Source organism: Eretmochelys imbricata, chromosome 21, assembly GCF_965152235.1.
Source record: "Eretmochelys imbricata isolate rEreImb1 chromosome 21, rEreImb1.hap1, whole genome shotgun sequence".
In the NCBI taxonomy this organism is placed as follows: Eukaryota; Metazoa; Chordata; order Testudines; family Cheloniidae; genus Eretmochelys; species Eretmochelys imbricata.
The window spans coordinates 3,689,972-3,706,316 of record NC_135592.1 but is presented as its reverse complement, the minus strand read 5'-3'; the positions used below and the strand labels follow the sequence as shown (position 1 = coordinate 3,706,316).

Genomic DNA, 16,345 nt, shown 5'->3' with positions numbered 1-16,345 from the left:
GCATGACACTCCTTCTCAAGCCCAGTCTGCACACCAAAACTGCACCGATTTAACTAACTGGTTTCTAAAGGTCTGGTCTACACTTAGAAATTAGATCGGCCTAAGATACATTGCTCAGGGCTGAGAAAAATGTTGCACCTTGAGCACTGTAGTGAGGTTGACCTAACCGCTGGGGTAAATGTGACTAGGTTGACATTAGAATTCTTCCATTGCCCTAGCTACTGCCTCTCGGAGAGGTGGATTAACTCCGGACCTGCAGCTATGGAAAAACACCTTCCCTGGATGTAGGAAGCCTCTAAACCAGAGCATTATGATGACAGCACAGCTCCACAGCCGGAGTCCTGTAGCAACTGCAGTGTAGCGATGCCCTGAACTGATTTAGGGCTTGTCTGTCCAGGAAAGTGGTAGTGGTATAATCTAAGGTGTGAATTTAGATCAAATACGGTTAAGATAAACCAAACGAAGCTGCTCTTAAACTGAAATAAGAGTGTCCACACAGGGGTTTGCACCAGTTTAAGCTGATTGGCAACAGGTTTCATTTAAAGAAAAATAACCCTCTTAAGCCAAAATAAAAGCAACCACACAGGGGTTTGCAAACTGATTCAAGTTAAGCTGGTGCAACTTTCCTGTGCTCAGAAGGCCTCCATTAAACCTGTATAAATGCCTTTGGCTGGACACTCAAATAAAATTAAGAGTGGCTAAAATTAGTTTAATTTAATATTAAGATCATTAACATTAGCCACTCTTAATCCAATTTAAAAGTGTCCACACAATGAGGTTGCATTGACTTAACTAATGTGATATAAAAAAATATTTCGTAAAATAGATGCAATTTCTGGGTATGATGCACTGCGGGATTGTTACCAACTCACAGGATCTGACCATAAATCTCATGATATTTATTTGTTTTTCTTAACTGTGTCTTCAAGGGCTCAAGCTTTATGTGACAATCTCAGCTTTCTTTTTAAAAACTAAAGTGGCTGCAGAGAAAAGCTGAAGAACAAACCCTAAATGCTCAAAAATCAGAGGCAAGGGTTTCGGGGAGCGGGACTCATAGTTTTTGAACTCTTGGGATTGCCAATACAGTTAATTAGCTTCTTGTTGCACCTACAATGTGCTAGGCACTGTACAAACCCAAAAAGGCAGAGTCACTTCCTCAAGGAGCTGATACAAAAAGCTATGACCAGCTCTCCCTTTCAGATCAGACTTTATTCCTTAAGGAGCCAGTACAGTCCTGTCCTGTCAGACAGTGGCTATATATAGCAGTTAACAAACAATCTGGTAATAATTACAATGCCCCTGAACTTTCTCTATTTGCTGTCTCCTCAGCATTTTTCTCTGTAATGCTCACTTTTCAATGTACCGAAGGAGAAAAAAAATGCCTTAAATGTAGTGACCAGCTGTAAAACATGTTGCCAAGTTGGAGGAAAAGGTAAAGAGTTTAAAAAGAGCAACCAAAGAGAACAGAAAGAACCAGCTGGTTCTTTAGCAACCTTTGCAAAAAATCCAGCAATTCAGTTTCAAATGCTCTTGGGGAATCTGTGCATGAAATAACAGAGCAGTTTCAATATCATAATCTTTCAAGGGTTCTTTCCCTGACTGACGTAATGTGTTCCCAGCAAGCAGCACCAGCAGTCCTGGGAAGGAGAGTGTTACAATGGTGAAGAAACCATAGTGCTTCTGCTACGTGCAGGATGTGTGGGGAAAGCGTGAGAGTGACTCACTGACTAGCCCTTGCTCACATACTGAATGAACCTCTGGGCCAGAAATGAAGTTCCAGATTTCAGTAACAAGTACTTATCTGCACACGCTGTATATTTACACCATGACCCAGATCCTTGAGACTGGCTGTTTCGTGCCTGATGTAAGTCAGGGATGTGGATAGGGGGACAAGCCACCCTTATGCTCTTCCCCCCAATCACTCTTTGGCCCACGGTGTTGTCCCGTGGATCCTCACGGCTACTCCAAGTTGCACTGGCTGCCTGCAGCCCCAAGACCATGCTCCCTCCACAGCCCTATACCAGAAGGAGGAGCAAGAGGAGGAGCCCCCAACTGGCTAACACTGCCTTTTGGGCTGCTTCATATAGCCAGAGTAGTTCAGAACAACTTTAAAAGGGCCACGGGTCTCGCCCAGCAGTGTACCGCTGCCTTTGGATGCATACAGAGTCAGTGAAGTGAGCTGTAGCTCAAGAAAGCTTATGCTCAGATAAATTGGTTAGTCTCTAAGGAGCCACAAGTACTCCTTTTCAGTTTGCAAAGTGGGATCCACACCCACGCCCCCACCCAGTGGCTCTGCTAGAACAATCTCTTTGACCCTGCTAGACATCACACTATTTTCTCAATGGAACTTCACTTCTCTTTCCACGATAATCAGCTGGACAAAATTTCCCTCTTAGCGCCACACAGTCGATCTTGACTCTGATATGCTGTTCTCCCTAGCAAATCCATACAAGGGGAGCGAGAACAGAATATCCACATTCAACACAACCATCTGGATCTGAGAGGAGACTTCTGCCCAAATTTCCCAAGCAGCTCTGAGGGATTAGAAGGCATCCCGCGGCCTCCTCTAGGCTTTAGCAGGTATTCAGACCCGGAGTCCATAGAGCTGCGTAAGGCTCTTTCAGACAAGGAAGCGTTCTGCACATTGCTCAGCATTCACTGGCCCAGTGGGTGATGTAATCCGCTTTACGCTGCTGATGCAATGCCCTTACAGAGCAGGCCGCAGAGGAAATGTCAAAGTTCTACAGAACATAATATAATGTACTTTAGTTTCACGCTCATTTCAATAGAAAAGATTGCATGCAACTGGCTTTCTTTTGGTTTCAGGATAGGAGAACTGAAGGCAAGAAACCAAATTCAGCAAGTGGGGTGGTGGGATGCAGCAGAGAGAGAGAGAGGGTATGTCTACACTACAGCGACTACAGCGGCTGGAGTGGAGATGCGTCCTACTTGGACAGAAGGGTTTTTTTCCCCAATCAGGACTCAGTGTGGTTAATCCACTCTGAGAAGGGGTAGCTAGGATGACGGAAGATTTTGTTATATGCAGCATTTAGTCCATGTTGTAACTGAGACAATCCATTTAATCATTCAAAGTGCTCAGTATTCAGCTGCTATTTTTTGCTGCCTCTTTTCCTGCCCATGTTTTGCTGTATCCCTGGACTGTGCAATTTCAACTATATGGTACCAAAAAGAAAGAGATCAATGCATTCCCCAAGCTCCTATGTACATACTGTAAATCAGGGGTTCTCGAACTGGTGGTCGCAACCCGCTGAAGGGTTCTTATGTGGGGGGCTGTGAGCTGTCAGCCTCTACCCCAAACCTGCTTTGCCTCCAGCATTTATAATGGAGTTACATATATAAAAAAGTGTTTTTAATTTATAAGGGGGGGTCGCAGTCAGAGACTTGCTGTGTGAAAGGTACAAAAGTTTGAGAACCACTGCTGTAAATTACACTTTTCTGAAACACCAGGAGGTCTCTCCCCGAACTTGAAAGTGGGCAGAAGAATAAATTACCTTCCAAGGGCAATATTCCCCCTTTAGAGCCGCACTGCTGCTGACTTTCCCCAAGATCAGGGAGGGACATTACAATGCTTTTTGCAGCAGTGCAGGAGAGATCTGGGCAGATTCCAAACCTTGTGCATTTCACCCATCCGTCCCCCGAAGGGGGTTGATGATTCTGCAGCTGCCCCAGCCCCAGGCGCGACCACCCCCGCACCCCCGCCCACCATAAAGCAAACACACCAACCAGCCCACTCCTCCCCTGCCCGAAACTGGAGCCTGCCGAAACGTTTGCTACGTGACTCCCAGGCTCCAAGCCTGCCCAGAAGCCCCCTCCCAACTCCTCGTGCCCAGAGGCTGGATTCGGCTGAGTGATGCCTGCGTGATCCGGCCGCGATCCTTCAGCCCCCCCCCGGGGTGTGTCTGCTCCGCAGCTGGCGACCCCAGCCCCCGCAGCGAGCCTCAGGGCAGGGGGGCGGTCACCTCTGCGGGCTGCACGCTCCGGGGCCGTGCACAGCCCTGCTGGCACCCAGCCTGCCTGAGCAATGAGGGGCCGGCCCCGGGCGGGGAGGAGCCGCCGGCCAGCCAGGCAGGCGATATAAGGCTGCGGGTGGCTGGGGGAAGCAGCTGCCCAGCTCCAGCCGAGCAGAGAGCGGAGATCCCTGGCTGCGAACCCGCGGAGCGGAGCGCGTCCTGCGGTGAGTACAGAGGGAGCGGGGTGCGGTCCCCTGCCCGCTGAGAAGGGGGCAAGGGAGCGGGGGGCGGTCCCCTGCCCGCTGAGAAGGGGGCAAGGGAGCGGGGGGCGGTCCCCTGCCCGCCGAGGGAGCCCCAGGTTATCCAGGGGGAATTTCAGACCCAAATGCCGGCAGTTACTATAGTTAGGGTGACCAGACGTCCCGATTTTATTGGGACAGTTCCGATATTTGGGGCTTTTCTTTTTTTAATAGGGGCTCCTATTACCCCCACCCCTGTCCCGCTTTGTCACCCACGTCCGGGAGTTCTTTAAACTCCGCTTCGCGGCGGGGGCTGGCTGGGATGAGCGCCCGTGTGGATGTGGCTGGAGAAAGGCCGAAGGGATCACTGTTGGGGGAGGTTTCTGGACTGCCCGTCACCGCCGTAGCCGAGTGTCTGCATTTTCCTGAACTAGACCCTGGGCAATGACCGCGTTAAGAGTGGCCCTGCATGTGCCATGGGTCTGTGCACGCTACACAGACTCCGCTTTCTCTGGGAAGCGGCCCTGCTGAATGCAGAAGGAAGCAGCACTAGATAGCAGCTGATGGGTATCTGTCTTTTTTTCCCCTCTCTTGCTCTGCAGGTTTTGTGACCTTCCAGGTCTGCGGCCCGAGATGGAGACCATGCAGGAGCTGATTCCCTTTGCCAAAGAAATGCTCAGCCAGAAGCCCAGCAGAAAGATGGTCAAGATCTACATGCTGGGCAGCGTGCTGGCTTTCTTCGGGGTGGTTATTAGCCTGGTGGAGACAGTCTGCAGCCCTTTCACTTCTGAAGAGCAACTACAAGAGGAGGAGGAGGAGGAGAAGAGACCTCCCCTGGCAAAAGAGCACACTGTCCCCCAGAAACAGAGGGATTTGATCGTGGAGAAGAGCAAAGAGCAGGATGTAATGCAGAGGAACCTGGTGATCAGGCAGCGTGCATCCTAAGAGAGACTGCCCAGTCAGTGATAGGCCTGCACAAAAGACTGCTGCCCTGTTTGATCTCCAGGTGCGGACTCCAGGGAGAAGGGAATCGACACTGACTGCAAACACAAGGGACTCTAGAGAAGTGACTTCTATTTGCTGCCATGCAGCAGTTGAAAAATGCCACCCATTGAATATGTACCCTTTTGTGGTATACACAGGTGTAACGTGCCCGGCATTTTGCACCATGTTTTTTTTATTTTGAATAAACTTTACAAATATATTTTGCATTATAAATAAATATTTTATACATCACCAAGCCTCTTTCTTTTGTCAGTCTTCAAAGAGGGATGGAGTCTTAATCCAGCTAAAGTTATTGAAATAAATTCTTCGCAGCAGCAGCCTAATGCCTCCTGGTGGGTGGTGTTTATCAGGGCACTTAGGGAAGTGTCCTAAGTTTGGCAGTGAAACAGTTGCTGAATGCTGTCACCTTCCAATTAGTACACACACGCACTCAACAACGTGAGAGCTTGTTTGTTTTTCTTAAGCCTACAGGTTAGGAGTTCTTTTCCACATCCCTCGCCCAAAAATAATGCACTGACTTTTTTATACAAAACCGCTATTACTCACATCCTTGTATTTATAATCATACACTGGTTGGTTGGTTTGGGGTTTTTTTAAGAATGGAGGTGGGGGAATGTAGCCAGATGGTGATCTCTTGTTACATGGGTGTAAATACAGAAAGGGATATCTGGCCCACTCTGTCTTATTTCTAACAAGCTGCAGGACTAATGAAAAGAGCCCGATCCTGCCTCCATTCATGTTTATGGCAAAACGGTCAAGGACATTTATACCACCTCTTACATAGCACTTTTCAGTACCATTATCCCCATTTTGCAGAGGGAGCAACAGACACAGAGCAGTGAAATGACTTGTCCAAGACCACCAACCAGGCCAGTGGCAAAGCTGGGAACAGAACTCACGTCTTTGAGTCCCAGTCCAGTGCTCTACCCACTAGGACACACTGTTCTCACCAGACTGTCCTATAGTCACAATTTTCCTGCAATTTCTCACCTGCATGGTCTTGAATGCAGCGGACTGTTAGCACCACATGCTTTAATTAACAAGCGAGTAGGTTAACCGTTTCCACTGTCCTTTAAAAAAAAAAGATTGGTGCACATATGCTACATGTAACACAATGCAAACTCTCCCATTCAGAAGTCAATGGGTCATCCCACTATGGGAGGGACAGTTTTAAATGTTGGTTTCTACTTGCTAGAAGTTAGAAGCTGCAATGCTATCTCCAGAGCCCCCAAAGAGGCAGGGTAAACATTACATGCTGTATATAGCATCAGGAAAGCACACAAGCATTAGGCCTCTGTCTAGCCCCAAGGGGAAAAAAGATCCCTTTTCTAATTGCTACAGAGGACAGAAGATAGTGGAAACAAAAAAGGTAAGAAAACGGGAAAGAACATGCTTCTCTCACTAGAAAGATCCTGTATGGTTTCTAGATGCTAGTGTTATTTTAAGAATAAAAACATTGATCAACTTCACCCTTTCATCTGTGTAACCAACACCTGTTGTCAAAAAGGGCACATTATTTGGGGAGAATGTCCCTGAGCCTGTAAAAACGTCATATTCTGAATTAAACACAAGGGTGCACATACATTTTCCATCTGCGGAAAAAACTGGGATAGAAGTCAACATAAAATAGCACTTGAGAAATATCGTGTTTTATGTGCCAATCAAGCATTACTCAGGGTTTCAATTTCCCAGACAAGACAGACATGGGCCACTGCCTCATTCACTTCACTGACTGCTGCATGTGCAAAGGTGATGGCACAATTTAGCCTGAAGAAAACAGCTGAACCATGTCCCTGAATAATGCCAGATCAAGGACATGGATAGTTTTGCAGCATACACAGATCCTTATGCTGCAGAAGGCTTGTTGTAGTGGAAAGAAAAACTTTGGGCCCATACTCCAATCCCCTTACTCACCTCGCTGCCCAGTCATGTACCTTACTTCAGAAACAGTCTCATTGAAATTGATTTTTGTTTTGTTTTTACAGCTCCAGTGGGGCCCTGAGCTATGGTCAGGGCTCCTAGGGGCCACAGGTGTGAATTTGATTTAAATAAGAAGCCAACTGGATCTTGACTTTATTCAAGACTTTTTGGCTTCAAACTCTCTCAACATCTTACTCATTCACAGGACTAGACCAGCTTCACAGGTTACACCTGGTGCAGGACAATAGGGAAACCCAGAAAATGAAGAGAAACATTTCTTCTTTGCTATCATGACAGGAAACCACTGTTCAAAGGCTTTGGATGAAGCCTCTCTGTTGGATGACCTGAATTTAATATGAGCCAGTGATTATTTTTATCATCCTCCAACTCTATGCAAAGGGGCATTTCATTTGGTCTGGGATGACTGGGAGAGGGTAATCCTGTCCTTCCACCCACTCCCCCTTTGAATAAAAATAGAGTTATCTAATTTCAGGGTTTATGAGCTTAAAGCAGAGAGATTTGTGCAACTGTCAAAATAGCTGCACTTTAGGCAGCTAATGGGATTAGACAGCTAGAATAGGCTTGACTACGCCAATATGTCTAGAATCGTCCGAGCAAGTCCTTCCTTCCAGTATGCAGCCTTCTGATCTACTGTGACCCTGGAGGTCATCCCTTTGCAAATATTTCCCCCAAAGGTCAATCTGAAAAATCAGTTCTGTATCTCATTGATTCTGCAACAGGAGTTTGCGCTTAGTGCACAGAAAACTGTGGCTTTCTACAGCCATGTAAATTAGGCAAGTGTCAGTGGCTAAACTGCCGTGCAATAATGCCCGGGCAAAGTTTAACATCAAGCCATGTGTAGTAGATCCAGTGCTTGTGAATTCAAAATAATGTCATGGTAACAGTGGTGGGTTGCAGGAATCACCCACTAAAGAAGAGGTTTCAACAAACCCCACTTTCTACATTATGGCTGGAATTTTCAAAGTGGCCTGTCATTTTGGTGCTTCAGTTTTTGAATCCCCAACTTGAGGTACCTAGCAATTTAATGCACCTTAACTCATGGATCCCAAACCAGGAATTCTTGTAATGTTTTGGGGCTATACAAACAGCCCAAACACTGTCATTTGCAACTAAATGCCATAAGCAAATTGTATCTGTCAGATACAGAAGATAGAGTGTTGTATCTGCATCATACATGTCCATTTGCAACTTCCAAAAAGATAGAGGGATTTTTTTTATTAATGTGGGCTATTGGGATATAGCTAAGAGCACTGGGATAGAATTGATTAGAGGGACATGTACGCTCAAACTCAGGAAAGGCTCCTAATGGTGACGTTTATAGTGTGAAATAACATCACTTGGACCATTTGAAATTGGACTGTGCTAAAGCATTTGGGGCTAAGCTTTAGGAAAAACCCTGCATTGTCTAAAGGATGAATGAATCCCCTAATATGGCAGGTGTTAATTTCTATTATTCTGTTCCATTTAGGACAGATCTAAATTCTGCTTATTCTAAGCAACGAATCAGGAAAAATCCCCTGGCACGTTACATCCCCAGAGACTGCAGCTGGAGAGAGATCTGGTGTATGGCTTCCCCCAGGCTCACCATGCACATCTCAGAAGAGGTTATGTTAACGCTGAGACTTTACTCAGACCTTGGTAGCATGATAGAGCTGAACACTGCCGCAGGCCCCATGACCTTCTCTGACCTGCCAATGCACTGCAAGAGGATGGGAGGCTTGTTTTTTAGAAATGCCTTACTTGCTATTTGCAGGTTGGGGTCTGCTTGGTTCAAGGGCCTCCCAACTAAATTTAGGACTTCAGCAATCAACACCTCGAGAGAAACAAGCCAGGTTTTTTTTTCAAGGGCACAGGGAGCGTGGCCAGTGGCCAGGGCTCCTCCAGGCAGGCTGTAGTCAGGGTCCTGGAGATGATCTTTCCCAGGAGTGAGTTGGGTTAGGTCACCCAGCAGATATGAACATCACAAACACACTGTTCCCCCTGTACTAGCAATGTGCAAACTCTGACAGTACTTGTACGCGGGGACTCTCACTGAGACCTTTGAACAGGAATAGCACCTGAAACCTTCCCCAATCTCACCTCTACACCGGCCTTCCCACCTTCTCTGCTTAACACACATCTCCACACCATTTGCCAAGCCTGTACCCATAAGGGCGTTTTGCCGCTTCATTAATCCAAGATTTACCACATAACTGGGACGAGGCTTGACACTGGAATGAGGTTTGTCAATGAGGTGAAGTAGTCCGAGGAGTGGAGTGCCAGTCCCTTTGGAACAGTACAGGCAGAGCTGCTCCCCTTCCAGACTTTCTCCCTGGAGAACTAGCAAGGCAAGCCAGCTTTTCCCAAACTCCAGGAGCGCTCTTCTAGGGGCCAGAACACCTTCTACCCCCTCCCATCACCTGAACATCGCACCTAATCCAACTGCTGCCCCTGCAATGGCTTCACACGGGGGCTGATTGGTCCCAAAGCATAAGGCCCTCAAAGCTCATAAGAAACACACCGGCTGCTACTGAGCCCAAACCTCTCAGATACACAGCAGATTCCCATGCACCGGCCACTGCATTTGCACTACCAGGCACTGTCCGGCTACTTGTTTCCCCAACTTGCTCTTTCATGGTTTCGACTGAGTTTCCCAGATCACCTCTGGAAGCATCCAGTGGCTCAGGGGGCTGAGTGAACTGACTGTCGTCTCAGGCACACGTGTGTTTGAGAAAACACAATCAGCTCCCAAAAGGCAATGGTGCAATGTTCCTCGTGGCCATGCTCATACATGGCATTGCACGGTGGCGGGGCTCGGGCTCACATACAGGACAGAAGGCATTTGAGGCATGGCTGGCCTCTCTTGGAGCCCTACTGTCTACGCTGACCCTGCAGTTAGACCTTCACCTACACAAGCACATTTAGAACATATTTTTCAATGCCAGCTACCCTGATGCTGAAAAACAAACACTAAGTTGTCTTGGGAGCTCAGGTTCGATGGCCCATTCAGTCCTGACCCCTGCTAACACTGCGCCAAGTAGTGCCCTGGTGATGCACACCTCTGGGCATTCTGAGCTGCACTGCACCTGCCTTTTGTTGAGTAATGATCTAAGGCTCGATTGTAACCAATAATGACCAGGAAGTGACATGCCCGTGTCCCATTCCCAAAGCCCAGGACAGCCTCTTGAAAGTTTAGCTGGTAACATCAGCTTTTTCTTTATGATGAAACAGAAGCAAAGCTGCTTTTTTAAAAAAGCCATTTTAATTTCTGCCAAACTATTGAGAGCCCATCAGTTTTGCCTTGCATGCATAAACCTGACTACATTTTTCTCCTGTTCACTGAATTTGCCTCTAATACTCAGGCCATGGGTGGCTTGTGTGGGGAGGGAAGCTACAGCAGATATGATTTGCAGCTTCACTGACCATCCATCAGGACATTTAAAAATGCACCTTTAAATTTACATTAAATCCTCTCTCTAACGTGCTGTGGGTCTCAAGGAGTGGAAAGCATACCCTGTGCAGAATGGCCAGCATAACGTCTATGCACCACTTATTTCCTTCAAGTGGGGTATAAATTGGACTTAAATGATACAGAGCTGACCCTCTGCACCAGGATGCATTTCTCCAAAGGGGAACAAATACAATAATGCCGCTGAGGTTGGTTCAGAAGTGGCCGCATATTCTGCATGCTGCCAATACGCTCACTTCAAGGGCACGCTAAACTTGCTCTCATAAATACTTTACTATCAGGTTGCTGGTCTTTGGCTATGTGCTCTGCATACCTCTGGGCTAATTTAGAAGCTACGGGCGATAAAGGGAATGAGAGGTGGTGCCTGGTACACGTGCGCATGTTAGAAATGTGAGTAATAGTTATAAGATCTGCCCCTTTGGCAGGCCTTCTGAACCAAGGAGGGTGTGTTCATAGCAGCAGCAGCAGGCAGGAAGGTGCTGTTCAGGAATGACATTCTACATTTGGAGAACAAACTTTGCTGCCTCAGTTTGGTCTTCAAATAAGTGAAACCAAAGTCTTGTTCCTTGGCAAAAGCAAATTGTTAAATAGTTCACAGCAAAAAAGTTAGCGAAGTGAAAAAAAGATTTCAATGGAAAATTCTCGACCAGTTCTAGAGCATAGTTCTGCATGCTGGAGTCTAAAGAATCCACAGTGGGGGCGGGGGTGGGGGCTTCTTGTCAGTCTTCCTGCTTCCATCCTTTCCCAGGCCATCCCAGCGCCTGGTGACCAGCTCTGAGGCCTTGTAAGGCTCACAATGAACCTGAAGCACCGAGCTGATCAAATGCTGTAAAAGAAATCACGTGGGGATATGAGGAGGCCTCTCCCTGCAGACACAGGCCTGGGAGCCAGTGACTTCTGGGTTCTAATCCCAGTGCTGACACCGGGCCCTGGGCAGGTCACTTCCTTTCTCTCCGCAACCGTTCCCCCGGTTTTGCAAAATGAGAAATAGTAACACCTGTTAATCCTCCCAAAGCACCTGAGAGCCAGACAATGTCTGTACTGTACACTGAGGGTGTAAATAGCTGCAGAAGGGCCTATTATGTTTAAGGAGGGTGTTAGATTTCAGGCAGCACTCAATCCCCTCCCCGTGAGCACCTCCAGTTATTCAGGGGCTAGGGGACTGACAAGTAGGTACCCATTGTCCCCACTCAGCCCCGCTGTACCCTCTGGCAGCACCCCAAGTCCGCCTGGGCATTTGCTGTGGGTGGAATGCTGCTTCCAGCCAGCGGGACGGGGACTGAAGAAAGACCTGGTGACAGAAGGACAGCTGCTGAACAGTAGCGTTTCCCTCAGGAAGGCAGCGTTAGCCCATGATCCACTGTGCAGCCTTTGACTCCCCCTATCCAGGAGCTACCTGGGAAAGAGCATATTAATTACACTAGCAGATGACGTTAAACCGGGGGGGGGGGGGTCCTGAGCCCGAGTGAGGACAGAGGACCTTGAGAAAAATGGGCAGGAAATAACATAAGACGGACGGAACATCAGGTGACAGACTTTATGAAATGCTGCTAAACTTTTATCTTCAGAAAAGGCTTCCCCCCATCACCTCCTCCTCACCAAACACCCCCAGCAAAAACAGCCTGAAACCAACAAGTCAAAGAACCAAACAACAAACAACATTTAAAAAAACTCTACCCAAGCAAAGATTTTACCCTGAGAAGGGAGAAGAGCCAGAGACTCCACGGAGCTCACTAAGGACGTCACTATGGATTTTACACAGAAGGCGATCAGACAGCATGGTGCTGGCAGAGGTGTAAAACCAGCCATTAGATAAAGTGTTCTGATTACCCAGGGGACTGGTGGGGGCACTAAGCCAGACGCCAAGTGGGATGGAGAAACCTGGGAAGAGTGACAGTCAGCAAACTAGGTGAGCTCCTGTTTCTGCGTAGCCTCCAAAACAGGCCCGTGTGATCTGGGACCGCACCACATACCCTGCTCTCCAGGGAGGCCACGCCAGGGACACTGGGCTCAGCTCTGTGGTATGTAAATGTTTAGACAAAGTGAAGGGATGGAGGGATCTAGAGGAAACAGCGAGGACCTAAAACAGTTCAGTTTGACAAAATAATGGGCAGGTGCTAATCCCCCCTAAGTCTTGGAAGGGAGTACAGTACCACACCACACCGTGGTGGGAGATGAATAACTATGGGGGCATTAGGAATTACAGGAGGCAATTAAAGAACAGGATATTTGGAGTAAATAGCAGGAAGGCAAAGCCTCCTCAGTGAGAGCCAGGCTGCAGAAGAACCTCCCGGGGAAATGATAGAAGACCCGTTGGTTCAGAGGCGTACAGTTAGACTGGATAAACAACTCGGAAATGTCCTATAGGGGACAAACCTGCCTTGCTGGAGAAGGACTGGGCCAGATAGGACATTTTCCATCTCTAGCTCCCATACGTCTAGGGTAAATCCAAATCACTAGTTCCCCACAGGTTTCCATACTAACCAATGCCATTAATGGTTTCTTCTGAAAAAAGCCCAGCTACTGGGAGGCGCCTCAGAGGCCAGCAGCCAAGAGTCCCACCTTTGATTCTCCTGCTGAGTGTGTTAGCACCTCCCGCTGCCCAGCTGTTGCAATTAGAGCCAAAGCAGCCTCGAGGCTGGAGCTCGAAAGCAGCAGCAAATGTCAGCTTCGCAGGGAGGGGGATCGGATCCCTGTCAACTCCCCACAAGGCCCGCGGGACACAGTTGGGCAGCACATGAACCAAGAGGGGCTGTCAGACCTAAGCATTACACCAGCCCTGCATTTTACATTGTTTGCACTGTTAAAAACGCTCTCAGCCCAGAGCTCAGACTCTGAAGCCCACCCCAGTCCATAGGCTTCGGAGCTTGAGCCCCAGCCCAAGCCGCCACTTCAAAGCACCATCTCCACAGCTAGTTTCCGAGCACTAGTACAAGCTCGCGTCTGTCGACTTGGGCTGGGAAGCTTGTTTCCGACGGCTGTATAGACACACCCCAAAGCACTGGACTGGGAATCAGGAGACAGGGTTCTACTCTTGGCTCTGCCAGGGACCTGATGTGAGACCTGGGGTGAGGAATTTCCCTTTTCTGTGCCTCTGTTTCCCCTCCCACCCTTTGCCTATTCTGGGTATTTAGACTGCGAGGTCTTTGGCGGCAGGGGCTGTCACGCTTTGTGTGTTTGTTCAGAGTTTTGCATGATGGGGATCTGAGATCAGCTGGGGCCACGAGATGCTACAAATACAAATAACAATAGTACCTAAGAGACTGACTTGCCCATCCCACATAACATAGTATCTGGCCCCCATCGCTGAATGCCTCACCATCTTGAACGTTTTTATCCTCAACACCCCCTGGAGAGGTACGGACGTGCTATTATCCCTGTTGTACAGAGGGGGAACTGAGGCAGGGAGAGATGAAGGGCCAGATTTCCAAAGGTATTTAGGGGCCTAACTCTCACTGCAATCAGTGGAAGTTAGACACCTGGAAACTTTTACAAATCTGGCCCTCCCTGACTTTTCCAAAGTCACACGAGAACTCTTCCACAGAGCATCTCCCAGATCCTAGGGTCCTTGCCACTGGACCATCAGTCCTTTCCACAGGTGCTAGGTGCACAGGTGCTGCAGGTAACAGAGAGTTCATTCTTTAGTGTTCAGCCAAGAAAGTGAAGTGGCCAATTCCAGGAACTCAGGGTTAGAACAAAAGATGACGACACAGGGGAAGTGACAGCGTTTCCCAGAAAGCAATGATGTTTATCTGACCAAAACATATGCTAAGTGCTTCTTTCCAGCAGAGGATAAGTTAAGAGTGAAGAGAAATCTATACTTTAAGAGCAGTGCCCCACTGGCAGCCAGACAGACCCACTGAGTATATTATTAACCCAAATCATCCGTTCCTTCAAAGCTATAATGAAGCACTGTCCCTGGTTCATCACTGGAGGGTTGCTTGTGTGTGCTGGGCTGCACACACAGACACTGGTTTGTTATTGTAGGGTTGCTCCTGAGTGCTGAATTGCATCCACTGATTGGGTATGTTTGGGGAGGGTGTGGTACTTCAGGACGTATCCTCTTCCACTTGGCCAATGAGTTAACCTGAGGTTTCTCTAAATAGATGTGGGGTGTGTACAATTTGAGGCCCAGCCGGAGGGACCACAGGAACCCATTGCATTGTGCACCTGTAACTCAAACCATCTTGCCTTGCAGACGAGGCTTTTATCTTCATAAACGGAACTTTCCCCACTGCTTGAATGGACGGGGTCCAGAGACGTAATCTCGTCAGCACATGAAGCCCTGTCAGAGTGAGGCCACAATCTATATGTGCCATGGCACCGAGCCCAGAACCGCATGTAATAAGATGTACTGTACTGTCCTGGAGGATCCGAGAGCTAGAGCAGGGCTGACAGCAGCTTAAGCAGACACCTATTATAAGACCTCTGTAATCGACTTTACTGAGGCCTAACCCCCGAGCCGTTAGCAGTTGCTCTGAAGTTCTCTTCGATTTTTCCTCTTTAATCTGAAAATGAATTGAGTGCTAGTGAAAGATGCTGGAGAGACTCCCCTGGAGAGCAAAGACCTGCATTTACCCACACAATGGGGCACAGCATCAGGGCAAGTTTCCCAGCGCTGCCCCACTGCCTCCATCCTGAACCGGAGGGACCACACCTAGCGGGGAGTTCAGTGCAGACTCTCTGAAACCCTGGCTCCTCTGATGAGACAGCCAATTAGTGGCAGTCAATTAGACCACTACGATAAAATGAGTTAAATTGGGAAAGCATCTTCTGAACAACCTGGGGCCTCCAGCTCAGCACCCACAAGGGTGACCCTTTGCTGAATCAAGGCCCTAAAGAGTATGTCTACACTGCAGCTGGGGGGTGAGCCTCCCAGCCTGTGTAGACTGACTCGTTCTAGCAGGGCTTGAGCTAGCGTGCCAACGACAACAGTGTGGATATTAAAGCTCAAATGGCAGCTCAGCCTCTCAAGCCCACACGCCCCCTTGGGTCAGAGCGCGGGTGGCTAGCCTGAGTCTCTGCCAGCGCTGCAGCGTCTAAAGAGCAACTTTTAGCACACTAGCTCAAGCCCTGCTCGAACGAGTCTGCCTACACAGGCTGGGAGGCTAACCCCCCAGCTGCAGTGTGGACACAACCAAAGCGTGTTACCCAGTCCAGAGCACTGCAACACTGAACCAATGCCCCCAGCTGGCGGCTTTCATGGGCCTGAGTTGCTTTCCTTTTGCCTGAACTGCAATACATTTGCAAGCTCCTTGGTGCAGGGTCCGTGTCCTCTTATGTGTCTGCAATAGTGCCTGAGTGCAGAGTCAGTGCTTAGCAGACAGATGATAATACAACGCAACGTTCTCCTACCTTCAGTAGGCAGTCTCCAATGCTCCCTACAGTGAAATTTGATGCTTTCCAGCAAAGGCACACCTCTTTCAGGGTGTTGTGCAAAATTCTGTATTTTAACGTAGGGACAGGAAATATTAAATAAGCTGGCCAGACCCCAAAGCGAAGCTGTCACTTAGGCTGAGATTTATCAACTCTGAAGAGGAGCAAATGAAAGGTTTTGATGGACCCATCAATCCCACCACTGTGATTTTCCAAAGGTTGAACCTTTGGGGAGCTGCAGTCATTTCACTAACAGGTTTTTAAAGGGCAGGCATTGGTGCTTCTGTCTGGAGCAGATCTGCGGAGGAGTTGTTGTTTTTTTCCTTCTTCTTTCATGCTTGATTATTTCCTGATTCTGCAGTGGG

At 48.3% G+C, this 16,345-nt stretch overlaps 1 protein-coding gene across 1 annotated transcript; it reads left to right on the top strand.

The window, feature by feature from the left end:
* The first annotated feature begins 4,106 nt into the window (after positions 1-4,106).
* Positions 4,107-5,446, top strand: G0S2 (G0/G1 switch 2). Its single transcript, XM_077839251.1, has 2 exons — positions 4,107-4,195; positions 4,813-5,446. Exon 2 carries the CDS (start codon positions 4,844-4,846, stop codon positions 5,153-5,155), a length of 312 nt encoding a protein of 103 aa, XP_077695377.1. The 5' UTR covers positions 4,107-4,195; positions 4,813-4,843; the 3' UTR covers positions 5,156-5,446.
* The last annotated feature ends 10,899 nt before the right edge of the window (positions 5,447-16,345 follow it).

Excerpts from the sequence above, each read along its gene's own strand:
- G0S2 (XM_077839251.1), top strand. The coding sequence starts at position 4,844 with ATGGAGACCATGCAGGAGCTGATTCCCTTTGCCAAAGAAATGCTCAGC.